General features: G+C 41.5%; 1 protein-coding gene across 22 annotated transcripts in view; it reads right to left on the reverse strand.

Annotated features, from left to right (window-relative positions):
- The window catches only part of wnk1b (WNK lysine deficient protein kinase 1b), an 82,736-nt gene extending 63,535 nt beyond the window's left edge, over positions 1-19,201 (reverse strand). For 13 of the 22 annotated variants that reach the window (XM_016677645.1, XM_016677644.1, XM_016677632.1 and 10 more), the window contains exons 1-2: positions 18,604-19,199; positions 14,185-15,738 (exon numbers count right to left, since the gene is read on the reverse strand). In XM_016677645.1, coding sequence (XP_016533131.1) covers positions 14,185-15,120 — 936 coding nt within the window. In that variant the 5' untranslated portion in view covers positions 15,121-15,738; positions 18,604-19,199. Of the gene's footprint in view, positions 1-14,184; positions 15,739-18,603 lie in introns of all 22 variants that reach the window. The other 9 variants (XM_016677633.1, XM_016677634.1, XM_016677639.1 and 6 more) reach the window with 4 other exon arrangements.

Consider the following 19,201-nt stretch of genomic DNA (forward strand, 5'->3'; position numbering starts at 1 on the left):
AAATTTTCCAGAGCAGCTCCACCGCAGGGGTTCGCCCTGTAAAGCTTCCTGTCAGCTTGATCTTGTAAACAATTTCTGTGTCCAGAGTGTCATCGTCTAAGTAAACTTTAGCTTTAAACTTTGATCTGCCAGAGTGTCCACGAACCCAAAGCGTGAGCAAAACACAAACACTATGCATTGCTTACATGTGAAGTACAAAGTTGAAGTAATTCAGGGGATTTTCAACAACTATTGGATTTAAGTTAACTTTTTTTCCCCTCTGACTAGCCGTACGAATGCCTGGAGGCAGTAGACGATTTTAAGTTGTGCAGCTGCTCGACCTTGCCCCCAACCCAGACATGAAAAGACAGAAGGGGTTTTCCCCCAGTAAACCCCAATGCAGTCGAGCTTAGCATACCGTCCAGTTGATCTCGCAGTGATTACATCATGCAACTGTGGCTTATGAGAGATTGGTTCCTAATCTGGTGAGGAGAATTTCCTGCTTGCTTGGCCGCAGAATCCTTTTTTTTTTTTTTTGCTTTTTGTTTTCCCTGTGTCTTTCTTAGTCTTCTACTGATTCAGCATAGTGTTAAGCTAGGCAACTGATTTGGTGAGTTAGAAAACGTAAACCAAATAAGATACTTTAACAGAACTGGCTTACAGTGTCCCAAAGGTCTTTACTTGAGGTCAATATAGGCAAAAAGATCCTTCCTTTGGGTTTCTTTACGATGCATCTGAAAAGTGCTTCTTCAAGATTACATTTACTCAGATTTTTGCCAATTCATGCAAGATCAATAAATATATCTATAAGGTCAAACATAAATATACACTCCCATAAATAAGGGGATAGATGTCTCTCAGAAAGCTCCCTCTCAGTTAAAAAAGTTTTTTTTTTTTTTTGCAACTTTCGGCATAGTTCTGGCTGGATATTTGGCCACTCCTCTTGGCAGAATTCATAGTGCTCTTTTAAATTGGTTGGTTTCTCAACTTTTAAACATAGTCCATAAATATTTAATAGGACCGAGGTCGAACACATTCCAGAAGCTCAGTGCAAGCCTGCTTTAGCCATTCCAAACTTTCATTTGGAGTCGTTTTCCTGCAGCAAATCTACATTTGTCCAGATCTCCACAGTCCGACACAAACTCTCTCACCTACAGGTAACAGGAAATTAGTTAGGATGTCCAAGAACCACCCAGAAAACATTTGGGCTCAAAAGCTATCAGACACTGGAAGAAGCTGGAAAGCAATCACAATATAGCATCACCGTGGGCCGAGACGGTGCCGACTAAAAAACATCTTCCTGCTCCAAAACCCACACCTCCGAGCTCAACGGAAATCTGCTGCTGCCCACACAAACAACCCAGCTGCCTTCTGGAGAAAAGTCTGATCTTTGAGAAATATGTTTGCAGGAGTTAATGGGAGACTTTTAAAGCAAAAAATAAAGAATGTTTCAAAATGTCAAGCATGGTGGTGGCACAATTATGCCGCGGGACCTCACTGCTGCTAGTCATTCCTGCTCAAAGTTGACGGACTGACCACCTCAAAGGATGTTAACGCAACCTCAATTTAACACGTAGCTACTTCGAGCTATGACACGGTTTGGGATTTCAGCAGGTCGATGGCACCAAAAACACAACAAAACCGGTATTGGAATCGATGAAGAAGATGAACGCTAACCCTATAAAATAGCCTCAAGCTAACTAAAAGTGTTGAGCTGTATTTAAAAGTCGGGGTTCGACAACAAACCAACAGAAATGACCAAATATCAAACCAGAGCCATGCCGGAAGCTTGCAGCCTGCAACTTGTTGAGGTTTAATTTAACTAAGTGAATGTGCAAACAAATAAAAAGTAAAACTTCCCACACTTGGAAACAATGGGCTCTAAGACACATATAGCCTCGTTTGCAGCCAAACCCTGTCCCCTCTCATTCTGCTCCAGTTATGGCTCAGCAGATGACACTCCAGTGCTCTGACGCTATTTATAGAGCCAAAAAGAAAGACGAGGGGGAAAAAAAAAAAATCCCCATCTCCCCTCTCACTGTGCTCCCTCTTCTCTGTCTCTTCCTCAAAAGCTTAAGGTCATGAAGGATACCAGAGATGGGGGGAGGGGGGGGAACACGCAGAGAGGGAGGGAGAGCGACAAAAATTAAAAAATAATAACGAGAGCAACAACAATACAGGAAACACTTGCACAGTCAGCGAGCGTCAACGTGACACATTCCGTCTCACTGCTCTTCAGATCCGTTTCCAGAAATAAATTAACTTGTTAAACTGAACGGCATTTCAGATGAGCACGGTTCCATCCGAAGCATAACAAGTGCGCAGCTGAATGGTTCAAATATGTGCATATATTTTTAAATCATTTTCGTTATGAATCGGTCATGTGTACTACAAGTACTGAATGAAAAGGAGGCTAAGAAAGTGCGAACCGGGGCGGACGGGGTCGGTGTCAAATTTTTTATCCGCACAACCCCAACCCATTTTTACAGAGAGATGACATCTTATCGGAGGAATGTGGAGAATCTGGGAGGGATACAATGAAACCAGGGAGCTGCCCCCTCCTCAAACACACCGAATAGGAGGTTTAACACAAAGACCCAAACAGGAGTTCACTCACACATCCTATAGACTGTCTGACTGACTGACGCACACAGCAGAATAGCCTTTGAGTCCGGGTGCGGACAAAAGCAAAAGCAGACTAAACACAAATAAAACGACACACAACAGATTCTCACACCCACCTACCCAGCCCTCCCTCCATCTAGAGACACACACACACACACACATACACACACACACAGTTGTAGATCAAGCAGCTTGTGTTTGCACCCCAGGTCAATTTACGCTGATTCAGACAACTGGCAGTTGTCTCTTTTAGACCGAGGTCGGTCGCACACCTCCCATCCACATTTCAAAGGAGATGCACAGGTTTGTTAAACAAGCAGAGGGAGCAAGTTCTTTTTAACCTTATCTCTCTTCTTTTAATAAATACTGCAGGTTTAGAGAATGAAAAAGGCACAGAGCCAGGAGAACTTTCTAGGAGGAATAAAACGAGGGGGGGGGAACAAACAAGAGCAGCAATGACTCGGTCAACAACTCTCTCCAGGAAAAAGAAACAGATCAACTAGAGCGGTAGTACTTTCTACGAGGAATAAAACAAAACATGAAAAAAGTAATGGTAGGAATTGCTTTGTCAATGACGTCCAGGAGAGACAGTCAAACAAGCACTGGAACAGTTTTTGGGAAATAATGGAGAGTTCAGTTAAATGAAGGGAAGAGAGTTAACTTTACAAAGCAAGATGGACTTTCTATGGAAGAACACAAAGTTAATGGTTACAATGGGTCCATTAAGTACACTTTCTACGGAAAAAAATATGGAGAAATAGCACAGAGTGCAGCATTAATTGCTCGGTCAATGACTCAATTAAAAAACAAAAGATGGGGTTGAACATGAAAGAACAAGGCCTGGATTACAGTCAATGGAAAAAATAAGAAACTTAAAGACAGTGATCTTTTTCTAGAAAGAGTTAAAACACTGAATCATCGATACTTTCTATGGGAAACAAAGAAAAGGCAAATGACAGTAACTCAGTTTAGAAAAGACACACAACTAAACATATAAGCATTAAGCCTTTAGTATGTTCTATGGAAGAAAGAAAAAAACTATTAGGGGAGCTACTCCCCTAAAAAAAAACAACCATTTAATCTTAAATAAGGCAACAGAGGGATAAGCAGACTGTACATTTTATTTATATTTTAGAAATCAGCAAAAGCAAAAATGTGTAGCTAAAAAAAATAAAAATACAGAAAGTTTAGATGAACAGATAAAGGACCGAATAGTAGAGTCTATGGAGCCCAATAACCATAAATCCCACTTTTACAGTCCTGTACCAAAACACTTCCTCCATCACTGGACTGTCAATTATGCAAGGATAATTCTGTGTGGGGAAAAAAGAAAGTTAAATTACCAGAGGGGGAAAAAACTCCAGAAACGCAGCAGATGATGCACGCACAAAATATTAAAGCAATGAAAACAAAAACATACATTAACTACAGAAAACAAGGCAGCAAACATGATAATGAAATTATGATAATATTAGTTTGTCTGTGAAAACATGTGGAACTGGGTAGATTAGTTTGTTTTTTTTTAAGCTGTCACAAAATGTCCAACAATCAAAGCAGGAAAAGGTAAAATGTCCTTAATCTCATTTTCAATCTCTATGAGCAACTGGGGCAAGACGCTTCAAGTGCATGACGTGACCTGTAAAGTTTCGGTACTCTGCAGTTTCGGGAGATCCTGAGTCTGATCTGAGGTTTGTCACTTCAGGCTAAACAATGTGACTCAGTCGCCTGTTTCTGACCTGCAGCTGTCAGCTAATCACGGATCTGGATTCCCAGCAAGTGCTTAATCTTACAATATCAGAATTGTTTTAGAAATTTCTTGGTAATATGCAGCCACTATAAGACTCCTCCCCTTTTCCACTAATCAAGCAAACGCATTCAGTCAGACTGAAAATTTGGGGTTGCAGCAGGAATGTTCAGATTCAAGATGAATTTTAAGAGAAGATTATGAATTAAGTTTTGTTTTTATTTTCTTCGAAGTATACTGTTCCTCGCAAAAGTAAAAAAAAAAAAAAAAATGTATTTGAAGGCCAGGTGAGGAGAGCAGCTGACAGTCACATGACCTGTTAAAGCTCCAAAAGAACAAAGAAATTTGTTATTTAACCAACAAATTTAAGGACATTTTGGCTTGGATCAATTTTTTTTTAATAGCCAGTCAAAGTTCAAACCTAAATCAAATCGACAATCTGTGTGAAGAATTTACTAACTGCTATTTACAGACTCTACCATCACTGTGACTGAACCTGATCTACGCTGAAAAGAAGATTAACTATATCGCTGGTAGAGACACGTCTCCAAGGATCTGCGTTTGGAATTACAGGGAAATAGTCGTTTTCGAAATATCGACTCGGGTGATCTGAATATTAACACACTGGACATTTTTCAGATTTCCTTACTTTTGACGAGCATTGATCTGGAAAAGGTAGCACCCAATCGGACCTGCAAGTTGGTCTAAATGGAGCAGATACTGGTTAGGAGGAACAGAATGAATCATAACTTTCGCGCTTGCATATCCTGTTTAGAGTGTTAGTTTATTTTAACAATTACCTTAATCTTTAAACCCTGCATGCTCTGTCATATTTACTTGAATTTAAAGGCAGAATCATTAATAGTAAGAATCTCACTGTGTAACTTGGAAATATTTTTGCTCCTGGATCACAAAATGAAGTTGCAACAGAATAAAATAAAAGTAGAATTTTGTTCCACTTCATGAATAAGTTTGTTGGGAGGGAAAAGGTACAAATATGTTTTCCAAGGGATTGCATTAATTTGTTACCCAGATACATCATGACCAGCGTCATGATGTATGTGGGAGAAAATTTGATACAAGACAGTAAGAGGAGCAGTTAAAACAGAGAAAGTAATGAGAAAAACAGGAACTGATCCAAACTGAGACAAAGAAGGAAATATACATGAAGAACGAATGGGCAGGAAGAAAAGAACATAAAACAGAAAAAAAAAAGTCTCAAAGGAAGTCTTCTAACATCTGTCTGATGCATTCACTGTCCCCGAATAACCCCGTCATATATATACACACACACGCAAAAAAAGAAAACGGCTACATTAAACGTAAGCACATTCAGTGCCTTTCTGAGTCAACCACACACAATGTTTCCAATTAAGCCAAGGTCTAATCACCATAAACATCACTTGAACACACACTATTCCGAGATGCGCACACACACACACACACACACACACACACACACACACACACCACTTTCATCTCCCCCTCCTCCACTCTCTCAGCTCCTCTCATTTGCAGCATGACTTTATTTAGAAGAAGGTGCCAAAACTCTCCGGCGTCTCCGTCAAACGAGCGCGCGCGCGCGCAGACACGCGCCTCCTCACGGCCGCTGCCAAACGTCCGAGCTGTAGGAGTTCTGGTTTGACTGAATAAACACTGAACGGTTGGGGAAGAGGTCAATCGTTTCTGTTCGCACACAGAATCAAACTAACGGCTCCCAGTTTTGAGGTCTTTAAAAGCCGTCAAGTTTGATTTATGCGTGCATAGTAAAAAAAACCAAATAAATAAATAAAAAAAACATAAAATCCGCATTCGATGCCGTCTGATGATTACGGTTTTACTCCTCGCTAATAACGCAAGGCAACCTGAAGGTTAGGCCATTCCACCCTGAAATCGATACTAATGAAATTCCAAAAGGCAGAGTGGCCTGACCTTTTCCACTCGGCGTCAGGGGGAAGCCCTGGTGTTTAAACACACACTTTAAACCGGGGCGACATGTTAGTGGATGAAGACTAGAATGGTTTACATTTGAGGACGTGCCACCTTCCCTGTCTACTTTTTTTTATTTTGCACCTCACAGCTGTTTACTGACACAGCAAAACAATGTAGAAAAATAAAACTTTATCCAAAATCAGAGCTGCATCCAAACAGGAGGAAAGGTGAGAATTTCAAATTTAAGTTCTTCCAACTCTGCTAAGAAGAAGGGACAAATATGAGACAGGCCATCAGCAGAAGCTTTTTGAAGTTATTGCTTGTCTTTTATATTATAAAGTAACTACAATTAACCACATTTTTCGAAACTTAGCTTCATGTCACTTGTCACACAGTGGCCTAATTACTACCAGACCTGTAGAATCAAAAAAAATGCCCCAAATAGAACATGTATGAGAAGTAGGCCAAAAGAGATAACTTTTAACTAAAGTGATTAAAGTACAGATAAGAAAGTAATTTGGTAGATCAGCTTGTAGATGGTTACAGTCATTTGTAAGGCTTTGGGAATCTAGTTAGCCACAGTAGGAGCCACTGTCCACAAATGGACTAAACATAAAAGGTGTCAAACCTTCCCAGGAGTGGCATCACTGGTAAAACGACTCCAACAGAGCTTCAATGATTCATCCAGGAGGTTGCAACAGAACCCAGAACAAAATCTGAAGAACTGCAGGCCTCACCTGCCAAGTTAAAATCACAAAGGGACAAAGAAAAGAAAAAATACACAGAGAGAAATCAAAATGGTTATACGTTTCATTGTGTTCAATGGGAAAAATCTTTATTGGCTTGACAGCAATCAAACCCTTGTTATTACTGGTCCAGTGGCCTCCATGAATTAAGAAAGCTTTAATCTTCTTAGATTCATAAATTGCTTCAAAACCTAAGAATTTCTAAAAAAGGATAGAAAATGTTCCAATGTTAAAAAAAAAAAAAAGAATCAATAAAAAGTCATTTATTTTCCACCGGGTTTTCTTTTTTTGTCCCCAGTACATTAAATCCTCTTCTTTTCCTTTGCGTTCGCCTTATTATTAAAAAAAAACAGCACACGTTACCCTCAGGCTGAGGTGTTTGCCTTTTCATCTCCGTGCCGTCGCCTCGTGCGAGCAAAAACATCCTCACCAAGTGCGCTTTTACGTTCCAGGACCAAAGGTGTTGGAATGTGTTGAATGAGGAACCAGCTGCATTTTTCAGCTGCATTCTCATTATGACACCCAGTCGTGAAAATTCGCGCTTCGTTCCTGCAGTTTACGAGGCAGCAAAGACACTCGCGCTGCTGCCCGAAGCGTAACCTTCGAGTTGATCTTATTAGAAAGCAATAACAGCATTTTGAAAGGTGTTATTCGTGCAAGATCGTGGCCGTGTTGTGTCCTCAGATGACTGGTGTTGTAGTTTGAGGTTGCGTAAATTAAAAAAAAAAAAAAAAAAAAAAGCTAATGAACATTAGAGGTAATATTTTTCAAAAGTTGGAGTCATTTACCAACTGGTTGTCTGTTTCTACCCTGGTGAAACAATCATCACAGCTTTGGTCTTCCTTTTCAGGCTTATAAATTACTTCGGCAACTAATAATATTCCTTTAAAAGGACCAGGAAATGTTCTCTACATTTCTAAAAACATTCACAAGCGATGATTATAATCAATGCGATGCTGCCCAAACGTCAGCACTGGCATGTAAGATTATAATAAGAAAAAGAAACCTATCTGTAGCTGGCATTTAAAACATTTACAAGTGTGCGCTTAAAATCCGAACGCAGTTTCCATTCCTTCATTATGCACGTCCGTGTTTTTTTTAGTGAAGGCCATTGCAGCGACTTCACAAACTCAACAGGGCGATGCAGCCTTTGCCAAAAGGTGCAACTTTACTGCAGTTTGCCGTTTTGTCAGGGAAATGTGAACCCAGGCTCTGCAGACGGGCAGTAATCCGAGCAGATTTATCCGTCGCTGCACTCTTTGATACATGTGTATTCAAATAATGTCTGGATCAAAATATTCACATGTAATACTACACTCACCTCAGAAGCTGCAGACGGTGGTCTAATCTCTTTAAAAGTTTTACCTCTGCACAAGCTCTTTGAAATGTTTACCAGGAAGGAACACTGTATGGCGTTTTAAATGGTTTCTAAAGCAGTAACATTGAAAAGGCATCATTTTACAAGTAAGGAAATACAATCTTTGGTAATTTCCTGCCATTTATCCTCTTCAGTCTCTTTCTCAGCACCTGTAGCTGCCTGCATCAGGTTAGCATGAGTCATTGCCACCTTGCTCAGAAATAACAGAGCCATGAATGATTCAATCCTGGTAACAATGAAATCATAATGGGCATGAATGCTGAGATCATTTTAGGCTTTTTAATGATGCATTTGAAGTTTTTTGTTTGTTTTTTTTCAAGGGTGGGATGATTGCACAATATAGATACAGTGGATTTGAACCCACTCTTAAAAAAAACACACAAGGCCAAAATTACATATTCAAGCCCAAGTGTTTATATGAAAGCAATTCAATACTTTTGTATTTAGTGCTTAAAAGTTCTAGAATATCTTAACTTGACCTTTGCAAGGCCAATTATCTTGTTTCATTCTTAATAATTACTATTCGATTTACAGATATAAAGAAGGAGGGCAAAGTACTAGAAACCCTGTAAAGATCCAACAAACATAAAAGGAGAAAGTCTTCTGAGCACTTTTGTAAGCAATTGCAAAGTCCAAGATCATAAATTCAAATTAGTTATTCGGATTTAACGTCACAATGCCAGCAAGCAGGAAGCACGAATCAAAGAGAGGTCAAGGTTTAACTTTTTTAAATTAACAAGATTTATCGATTGCGATCTGATTCCACCATGAAAAAAGGAAAAGACCAGACAATAATCAAGTCATCAAATCCAAAAATTGATCATCATCATCATCAAGAGCAATTTTGAGTGTGTGTAAACGTCTGAGTGCAACGGTGCGACTCACACTGCTTGCATCACCAATCACAAGTTGACTGTTGCCAGAAAATAAAAGCCTGATGCTGCAGCTGATGACTCTTCCTCACAGAGGAGTCCTCATTCTTTTCATCTTCACTCTGTCATCTTCTCACTCCATGTCTTTAATCTGTTCTCACCGTTTTCTTCATTCCTTTCTCCAAAGATTTCTCATTTACCCAATTTCAAGTTTCCTTCTCTCTTTCCGTGCCCATCACTCGAAGCTTTCCAATTTTCAGGCCAGCCGGCGCAGAAAAATACACAAAACTCAATCAGTCCTTGTTTATTTTATTTCATTCAGTCTTGTATACTCTACCCCCCCTGCTGAACCGATAGGTGGTCTCAGGCAGGCAGGCAGGCAGGCAGGCAGGCGAGGATCAGAGTGATCTCTGAACTTCACCCCTCCTCCATCAGTCTGAAATCTTTGAAATCTACCTCTTAGTGCATGAGTCACAGAAACAATTATACCGCCGTAGACTAAAAGTACAAGACTCCAATCCACTGGGGGTTTTTTTTCCCTCACCTATCCGATTCCAACAAATCGACGGTAGCCTTGGAAACTAACACAAACAGAGGAATCATTTAAATCTCCAAAGATAAGTCATTGCAAGGATTCTTTTCATCTCCGATCACCTGAATCTTCCCTTTTATCCCCATCCAAACTAATGAGGCCCATTAAGATAAGCTACTGGGTGACCTTCCTCCTCCATCATCAGTAGAGTTTGCTTAAAAGCTTAAGCAATCTGTCAGCTATTCTCAAGCTGTGTTTCTATCCATCCAAAGATTTCCTTGGTGACAGAAACTAAATTTGATCAGATCAAATGCCGAGGGACGTTCAAGACCCAACTACCTTAATCTAACCATCAATCACAAACACCAACACATGCTGCACTTAGAACAACTGCACCTTTAGAAAGCCAGCCAGCACCAGATGATATCCCAACTCTCAAAGATCTCTAGTTGCCATGCCCACCCAGAGCGGGAATGTGATTGGTTGTAGGGCGGGAGGGCGTGTAGGTATGTAACTTTACTCTCAGCTTTCTGCCACATGTCAACAGTTGCTCTGTCATCTTCGACAGAAACACACTAACGGGGATTATAGGAGGGGAGTGTGGAAAACTGCTCCTGCATGCACTTAAGACAACCCACCACAAATGTTCGCGACTTAGGTTACACAAAGTGTCATTAAGTCAAATTGTGCTTTATAAAGTTCTCTGCAAAATTGTTGTATCAACCCTTAATTCCATCAGACGTTGTGTATCAAGACGGAATTGGTGGAACTATTTAATACTTTCCAGAAATGTAAAAGTGATTTTCCCAAATTAACCAGAAACAGAAACATTACTACTGATGGTTAGCTTACCAGAACTTAAAAATTACTTTCCAGAACGTATGTGGTACTTTAAGGACTTTAGAAGCAACTTTTCTTAGAATTACCGAATCCTTTTCATAACTTTCTGATAAAGGACCCAATCAACTGCTAAACATCATTTCAGAAGACCTCATGGGTCCTAAAAGTACTAAAGTAAGTTCCACAAAAAAAAAAAAAAAAAACTTCCAGGAAATTTATTGGGTAAATGGGTAATGGGTAAATTCCAAAAATTAAACGGTAAGTTCAAAGATCCAGAGAGTAATCCCTTAAATTCAAGAAGATTGCCTGGTAACTTCTCCCAAGAGAATTTCAGAAAAGTGTCTTCAGTTCTTGGAAAGTAACCAGTAACATCCTTCAACATTCCAGGAAAGCAAGACATAAACACAAGAAAGTAATCTAAAGAAAATCTGACGTGACCTTATTGGAATATGAAACTGAGATAAGTGTGATTAATTATTAGCCTCTGGCACTAAATACCACAACAGAGTTCTCAAACCCTAGTCCTACTGTCAAGCAGATTTTAGACGCATCCAGGACAGCTGGTCACATGACTGACCAACCTCTTCAAGATGCCACCAAGTTTGGCAAAGACCAAATAACAACCTTAAAATTTACAAACTTGGATAAGAACTAGAACACTCATCAAATTTCAGCAACACCATCAACCCTCTGACCACTGTGCATCTAGAAAAGAAACCCGGATCTCCGAACTCAAAAACAGTGGAGACGCTGTCCATGTCAGCGGATGATCTTCCAGCAGGTGAGGAACAAAAACCCGAGATTTTTAAGGGGCGATCTAAGGGAGATGAATTCGCCGAGACACTACATGCTAGAGTCTATGCAGGTCTGGAGAAACTTCTGCTAGACAGCTGGGCTTAATATGGTCCTCCACAGCAAGATGAACTGAGTCCAATGGCTCATCTAGCATTCTAAAACGCCAAAGTACCGAACGTTTGAAGAGACCATTTGTCTGAGGTACAACATAGTTTCCATTCGTCTTCAAGTGCAGCGTTCACATTTCTGTTTTTAGCACCTTTTTATTTATCCGTGTTATAATTTCTATGTTTATGAATGTAGCTATGAATAAATAGGTATGTGGCATGTAATTGACAATTGTTTGCAGCTGCCAGATTTATGAACAGCTAAATGTTTGTACGATGAAATTCATATGAAGGATTTATGCACCTTAGTATACACAAACTTTTTATTCATATTGCCCATTACATGTTCTCACTGTTCTAAAGTTATCCATAAAAGTTCACAAATGTTTCTATCAAAAGCTGTTTTTTTTTTAAACCTGATCTGTTTTCTGACAAATATTGGTGTTAAACTAGCATTTTTTTTGGCAAAGAATATTTGATAAAGCCAAAAAAAAAAGTTTATGTTGCAAAAGGGTTACATCTTCAAACCCAGAAACCTTCAAAATGAAAACTAAATTTAATTTTTGAACTCCTTTACAATTAAAAATATGCAGTCCAAAGCCATGTAGAGATGTATTGTACGCAGTCCTGCTAAGGATCACCAGGTTTCCATATTTTCACAAGTAACTGACGCACACAGAAGGAAAATGAGATTTGTGTGACAGAAAAGCTCAGCCAGGGCTCGACATTTGTTTTCTACCAAACAAACCATCGTCTCCTTGACGCGGGGCATCAGACAAAGCTCATCTGAGCCCCTGGGATTCAGGAAGACTCGAGGAGGATCTTGTGATGGAGATGACAGCAATACAAGCACATGTTCCCCTCACACACACACACACACACACACACACACAAAAACGCTAAATCAAAATTTATTTTAAAAAAAAGTATTCTTCTGGCTGCTTCTGGTTCTGATTAATCTGCTGTGAAGTAGATTGAAACTGCATGTGTTTATTAAGAAATGACATTGGCTAAATCTGTGGCATAGCCCAAAAGCTTTGTTTAAAATCCTGTATGTTTGTCTTCCTTGGCATAGCAACAAGCAGTTCCACGTGAGCCCATGTCAGTGATTTCCTTCTCCTGCTAAAGCCTCGGCTCAGTCCACATGTCATATGACTGGTAAACATTGTTTTTCTACATCTTGGACTGCTGAACGCACCTCTGGTCCTGCGCATGTACACCGCCGCTAAAAACTCAGGATTTGCTTTCTGACTCCCTTTCTCGTTTTGCAGCTAATAAATACAAGGGAAAAAAATGAACAGCATGCACTGTCATGTTAGCTTTCCATTCTTCAGGCCTCACTTTCTTTTTGACACAAACACTCGCTGCAAAAGTTTGCATCAGAACGCTCGGATGAAGCAAGACCGTGGTACGGCCAAGTGCATGCCGTCCTGCCTCGTGTTTAACACATGCTGTTCCAGTTTACTTGCATGCTGCAAAAGAACAAGACTGACAGTTGGCTGGATGCAGACCAGCTACCTGTCTTCGCCCAGGGTTTTAAAAATGTCAAGCAGGCATATTTTGTTGAATAATTACCAACACAGTCATCAGGAACTCTATCCCACCTACATTTAGCCCTCAATTGTTTGGCAACCTTTCAAATTGCAGCTTGCAATCTTAGTTGTGCTTTGCACCTTATGATCCAGTCACAGTTTTAAAGCCACATTATGATCAACTACTCATAGACTTTATGAAGAGTTGGACAAAACAGAGAAATAGATGCATCGACAATGCTAATAAAAATCGAAACGCAAGTAGACAAACATTTAAACTGACCCTAAAAATACATATAGTTCAGTCTTTTTGCAAAAATATCCGCGTTTCTCAAATTTTTTCCACCCGTCGTCACATGGCAACCGCAAACTTTAACGTCTTTTATTGAGGTTTTGCTGTTGGACTGTAATAAAGCAGCTTGTGATCATAAAGTGGAAGTATTTGCATGGCCTGAGTCGACACTATGTAGAATCCTCTTTCACTGAAATAGCAGCAGCTGGGGTTTTTCTCAACCGCTGTGAATTTTGCGCGGTTTAGCCGACTAAGTTATGAAGTAATCCTTGGATGGAGCTGAATTAGAGGCAGATTTTGCCACACAGACAACTTCCTTTGGATTTGGTTTCAAAAGATAAAAATCTGAAAATACTATATGCACTTATAACAAAAATAGAGTCTCACTGGCTAATTTTCCAATTTGAGATGCATTTCCCACTTGTCCAAAATTAGATTGGATTAGATTTGATCGCACTTCCAGCAAACTAGACTCGTTTGTATTAGTTGACAAAAAAGCCTGATCACTTTTTATCTCGGTTTGAATCTTACTAGAAAGGTTTTTATACAATTTGTCTCGTTTTCACCTGGAGAAAAAAAAATGTAGCTGATGGAACCCATGAAAACAACATTTCAACAATATTAACTTTTCTGCAGCTTCCCTAACAGGGTTTCCTTCATGACTGCCTTGTATTTAGCTTCCTGAATCCCTCCTATAGAACAAGATCAGCGTACCAAAATAAAAACAGTGCTCGCAAGGCCATAGAAGGAAAATCCAGCACCTGACGAAGAGTTTCAGTAAGAGTGATAGTTTTCAGAGTCAAACCTTACCTGCAGCTCACACCATGCCACTTCCACTGTTGTCTCCGTATCCAGTCCCTTGTACACGGTCTTGAAAGACCCTCTCCCAATCTCTATGTCGAACTTTAGGAAGCGTCCGTCCGGCGAAGTCCCTACGGCCTTCGTCTCTGCCTCCTCTATGTCCTCTTGCACTCGTTTCTCGGCCTCCCTCTGCTCCGCTCTTGCTTTCGCTTGCCCCCTCTCCTCCTCCGTCTCCTGGTCCTTCTCCTCGATCGGGCTGCTGATGCTCCCCTCGAGCGCGGGTTTATCGACTTTTTCGTCCTTTGACGAACGTTGTGCTTCCTCAATCCCTCTGGCACACAACTTGACATCAGGTTGTTTGCCTGCCGCTCTATCCGTAACATCCAATACTGTCGGGGTTGGCTCTTTCGTTGGACTCTCTGTACCATAATCAGCACTACTAGTTGTGGGAACCACAGTGATGGCATTTAGACCTCCCTCAGCATGATGTGCATGCCCCTGTGAGACCACCCCACCATGGTCAGAGTAAGGCTGAAGGCCGGTACTTTTCAGGTAGGATCCTCTTGCGTTCTCCTCGCCCTCGGGTTCTTGTTCCTCGGGCCTGCAGATCTGCGGGGAGAAGAAGAGGGTAGCCCCTTCGCAGTCAGGGGGCGAGGTCAGAAGCACAGTCGCTTTGCTGGGCAGGTCCAAGGCTGTGGCGTTGGAGTCGCAAATAACACTGCGGCGGAAGAAGCGGTGCTCGGCTGTTTTGGAGTCTCTCTCCATGGTGTGGCGCCGCCGACGCACCTCAGGCTGCTCGCCGATCTTCTCCACGACGTGCGAGTCTGAACTGGCAGAGCCGTTCACATTCTTGTGGGGGGTTTGAGGTGACGGGCAGGGGGAGTCGGAGGATGCCGGGGGCTGAGGGGTGAGGAATTTTACTGCTTTGTTGCTACTTTCGGACATTCTTCTGCAGGGCTCAGACCACAAAGGAAAGAAAACGGAAATATAAATAAGGACTTGTGTAAAAAAGAAAAAAAAAAAGTGAGGAATTAGACAAAACTGTCTGTGTAAACTTCGGAACGCAACTCGAGATACTCTCAGAAAAACGCAAAGGCAACTAGTCGTGTCAGGATAGTGGACAGAGCAGCCACTGTTCGGTGTGAGAGTTTGGAAGGACTTATCAGATCTGCTTCCTCTCTGCAGCGTCAGCCGTTTTAACAAGACAACCTACAGTTCCCATAAGGCCCTTCCTTACAGGGCTGAGGGACGCCCCAGGTAAGAAGAGGGGGCTTAAAGACTGGGGAGGCGAGGGACGACAGGCAGTCCGTCAGGGAGCGTGGCCAGCGCTGCAACGAGGTGTGAACGGTCAAATCAAGTCCAGAATCCATCCTGCTGCCGACATCCAGACACAGCCGATGGCAACATAGGAGGACTGGAGACCAATCAGACGCCGACAGCCACAGATGAATCTCTTTAAAGCAGGAACAGCAGGTTGTGATGAGGCCCTCTCCCAGCTGACCCGTCTGGAACGGCCAGGCCTCGCCTGGCCTGGCCCGGCTTGGTCTTCTTGAGGCTTTGTGACTAAAAGACAAGAAAATAATGATAATTTATACATATTAAATGTTATTATTTGATTCATCTGTAGAGTCTCTAAAAACTGGCATATATGTTTGTTGCAGAAAAATTCAATCAGTCTCATAAGACAAAAAAAAAGGAAAAAAAAGCCAACTCTTGGAGTTAGCTTGTATTGGTTGCTATGGAGATTCAGTGTCACTCTTTACTACAATTCCCTACAGTGAAACTTGAACTTTTTAAATATTTGCATTTTTTTCAGACTTAATATTTGGTGTTCAGATATAAATCTTCTAATCTTCCAATAACACCTAATTATCAAGTGATATTTTCAAATTTCCTGTCAACCTTAAACATTTTTTAAGTCAAAAGCACGACTGCCGAGCGGCCCAACCACCGGGCTCAGCGGGTTTTGTGGGGGGAACCTTGGCAGGGGAAGGACAATTTTAACCTCAGTCAAAATGATGCATTTTTATGAGCTTCTGAGTCCATAAAAATATTTCTTCCAAAGACTTTTGTTCATAAAAGGAGCCCATTCTCGCATGAAGCAGTACATTCGTTTCACAGAAAGACTTGAAACCCATAAAACCCATTAATCAGGAAATTTGAGACGTTTGACATTGTGGTTCATCGTGCAGGGAGACAATGTGCATCCCGAGCGCCTCTGTGCTGTTAGTGCATTAGAGTGATGTAGCCTAATTGCTCCCACGTTCTAAATTTAGCCCAAAGACACAGCAGCAGCCCGACTGACCTCAAGGTTAGGCCAGCCTGTAGCAATTCGGCAGCTTAACATGAGAGAGGAGGCGCGGAGGGCTGGGGGGTGGTCGGCTCGAAGTGACACGGAGAGAACGACTACACGGACCACTAAATGCATGAGTGAGGACAGGACAGCGCGCTCGATATATATTACTCAGCATACACGATTACAGGGCAGCGCGAGGCGTAAGGGAATATGCTTACTGGGTTTGGCAGCAGCCTCACAAAACAGCCTGCAGATAAACTTCTGCTCTTATCATCACTGGCACAGAGGAACAGCAGCTGCTTTGGTTTGCGATGATGGAACTGCGAATATATTTTCAATCGCTCATCTGTGGGCTTTTTTTATGCAGTCATGCCAATCCTGTATAAATCAAAGTTCACGTCTGAGCTGAGTAAAATGTGAGTCAGTAAATTTACAACTCAACAAACGGCTCTCTTATTAACAATCCAGCTGGTGTGGTGGAATTTATGTCATGAGGAACGTTTAAAAAAAAAAAAAAAAAAAAAAAAAAAGCCTCCAGTATGTCATGTTTGGCGGAGTCAAATCTAAAACAAGCAGTTCAGAAGACGCTTCAAACATAAGGCTACCCAGGCTGTCAGATCTTCCCACTGGAAGGTCCCCAGTAGGTGTGTGCTTAAGACCAGCAGGTACAATCAGCCGGCTTGTTTGTGCAGCCATGTGTGCTGTGCAGTTACACGTGTAATGAACAGGTTTTAAAATTAGCATGGCATAATACCGCAGATTGCGCAGGCCGCCCTTGAGGTTAAGAGAGGAAATTTATTCAACCAGATGTCTCAAGTCCCAGGTGCTGCACTGTCTGCTCACTGTGAGCGGCTCCAACAACCAGGAGGTGAGGTAATCCCTCAGAAGGAGATGACACAGACTGAATAGAGGGACAACTCAAGAGTGAGAGCGCTGAAGTGCATTACTTTCGTCTAAATCACAAAAAAGAAAAAAAACAACCGCAGCGGTTTAGCACCCTCTCGGTGGACAGTTGCTCTCCTGGTGCCTGAATCATCTGAGCATCGCAGCAGAGCAGCTTCTGCGATCGGTATGAAACCCAAATCATTAAATATTCACAACCAAATACATATGACATCAGATGACCACAAAGGCATGCAGCATCAAAAACTTGGTTGTCTTCGTTTGAATGTTTCACAAGAGCTACAGGACATGGGGCTGTTTACCTGGATCAACGTATATTAAGGTTTTAAAAAGTTTCAGTTTCAAAATCTGTCTAATTTTCTTTCTTACTGTGGTTTTAAGCACTTTAACCGGATTGCCAGAGCAGGTGGTGAAAATATCAACATGAGGAAAGGTTCTATGGTTGTTTCGTTTACAAGCTGAAATTGGAAGGATTTTTTAGTTTGGGTGAATTTAATAAATTCAGATTTTTCAGTATCTGACCAGCTAATGACGGCAAAGTTAGTCAAAACCAAATAACTGAGAGCTCCAAACACTTTCTGTCAATAAACATAATAATTTAGTGATTTCTTCATTGACTGTGAGATTCACATCTACAATCTCTATTAAAGTCCAACAGCATAAAAACAAACAACATAACCAAAAATCACAAATGGTATGCCAGGCATTAAAAGAAAAACAGAAAAATAAGTTGTAATAGAGCAGGAGATGCTGGATCAGCCCTTTAAATACCTTTAAATCAGCCGTGCTGATATGCTACATGCTAATTTCTAATAAAATGTATCGCAGAAGTAAATATCTGTGGAGTATAATAAAAGTCCAGGCATTTCAGAGTGATGAAAGCCGTGGCTTATCGAGAAGAGATTTGTTTGGCAGCATCAAGAGCCCCAGTCAACAGCGCAATCAACATTTACAGAATCATCATTGCACTCCTGATGGATGAAGCATGCACATCACAACACAACTGGGAGGTTGCATGTGTTTTTGCATGCATTTAGTGCTGAAGAGCCCAACAGACTGGTGCTGGATGTGATGCAGAGCTCAGAGCAGCACTGCGGGGTTCACTGCTGCCTGTTGAGGAACTCACAAGCCCGGCTATGCTGCCGTCTTTACCCACAGGCTAAAGCAAGACACGAACAGAGTCTGGTTCCGACTTAAAAAAAAAACAAAGAAAAAAAATTAATCATTACCTATCACATTGGTGTTGGTTGTGCTGGTCCCGTTGAAGTATGAAGGTAAAAACTTGAATAAACGAGCCTTTACTGAACTCCTCTGCAGTGGGAATCCTCTTCGAGACTCAGCACTAATGTCAGCCCGGTGCGTCACATTAAAGCCACAGTTGGTTGCAGAAAAAAAAAAACCACACGATGGAGTAATTACAAAAACATGAACCTCTTTTTTGTGAACGAAGTCCCTGGCAGCGGTACGTGCAACAAACCGAAGCCGACAGACAGACACAGACAGACAGACACCTCCCACCGCGCAGAGATGCCAAGTTCGCTCACCGATGTAGTGGCGGCTCTGGTACTACTTTACTGTCTGTCTGTCTCTTTTGGGGTTGTCTGCGTTCAGGTCCAGACTAAAAAGATAACTGCTTCGCTCAAATGTGCAAAACCACAATCTGCATGGAAGTCCGGTCCGCTTCTGCAACCGCCGTTTTGCTCCTTAAGGCGGGTGTGATGCGATAAATCCGCGGTGATGAAGTGATATTCCCCGTTCAAAGCGGTTACTCAGCGGCTCAGCCTGCTCTGGGGTCCTCTCCAGCGATGACTCGTCAAGGCAATGGCT

Source organism: Poecilia formosa, unplaced genomic scaffold, assembly GCF_000485575.1.
Source record: "Poecilia formosa unplaced genomic scaffold, Poecilia_formosa-5.1.2 Scaffold159, whole genome shotgun sequence".
Taxonomy (NCBI): domain Eukaryota; kingdom Metazoa; phylum Chordata; class Actinopteri; order Cyprinodontiformes; family Poeciliidae; genus Poecilia; species Poecilia formosa.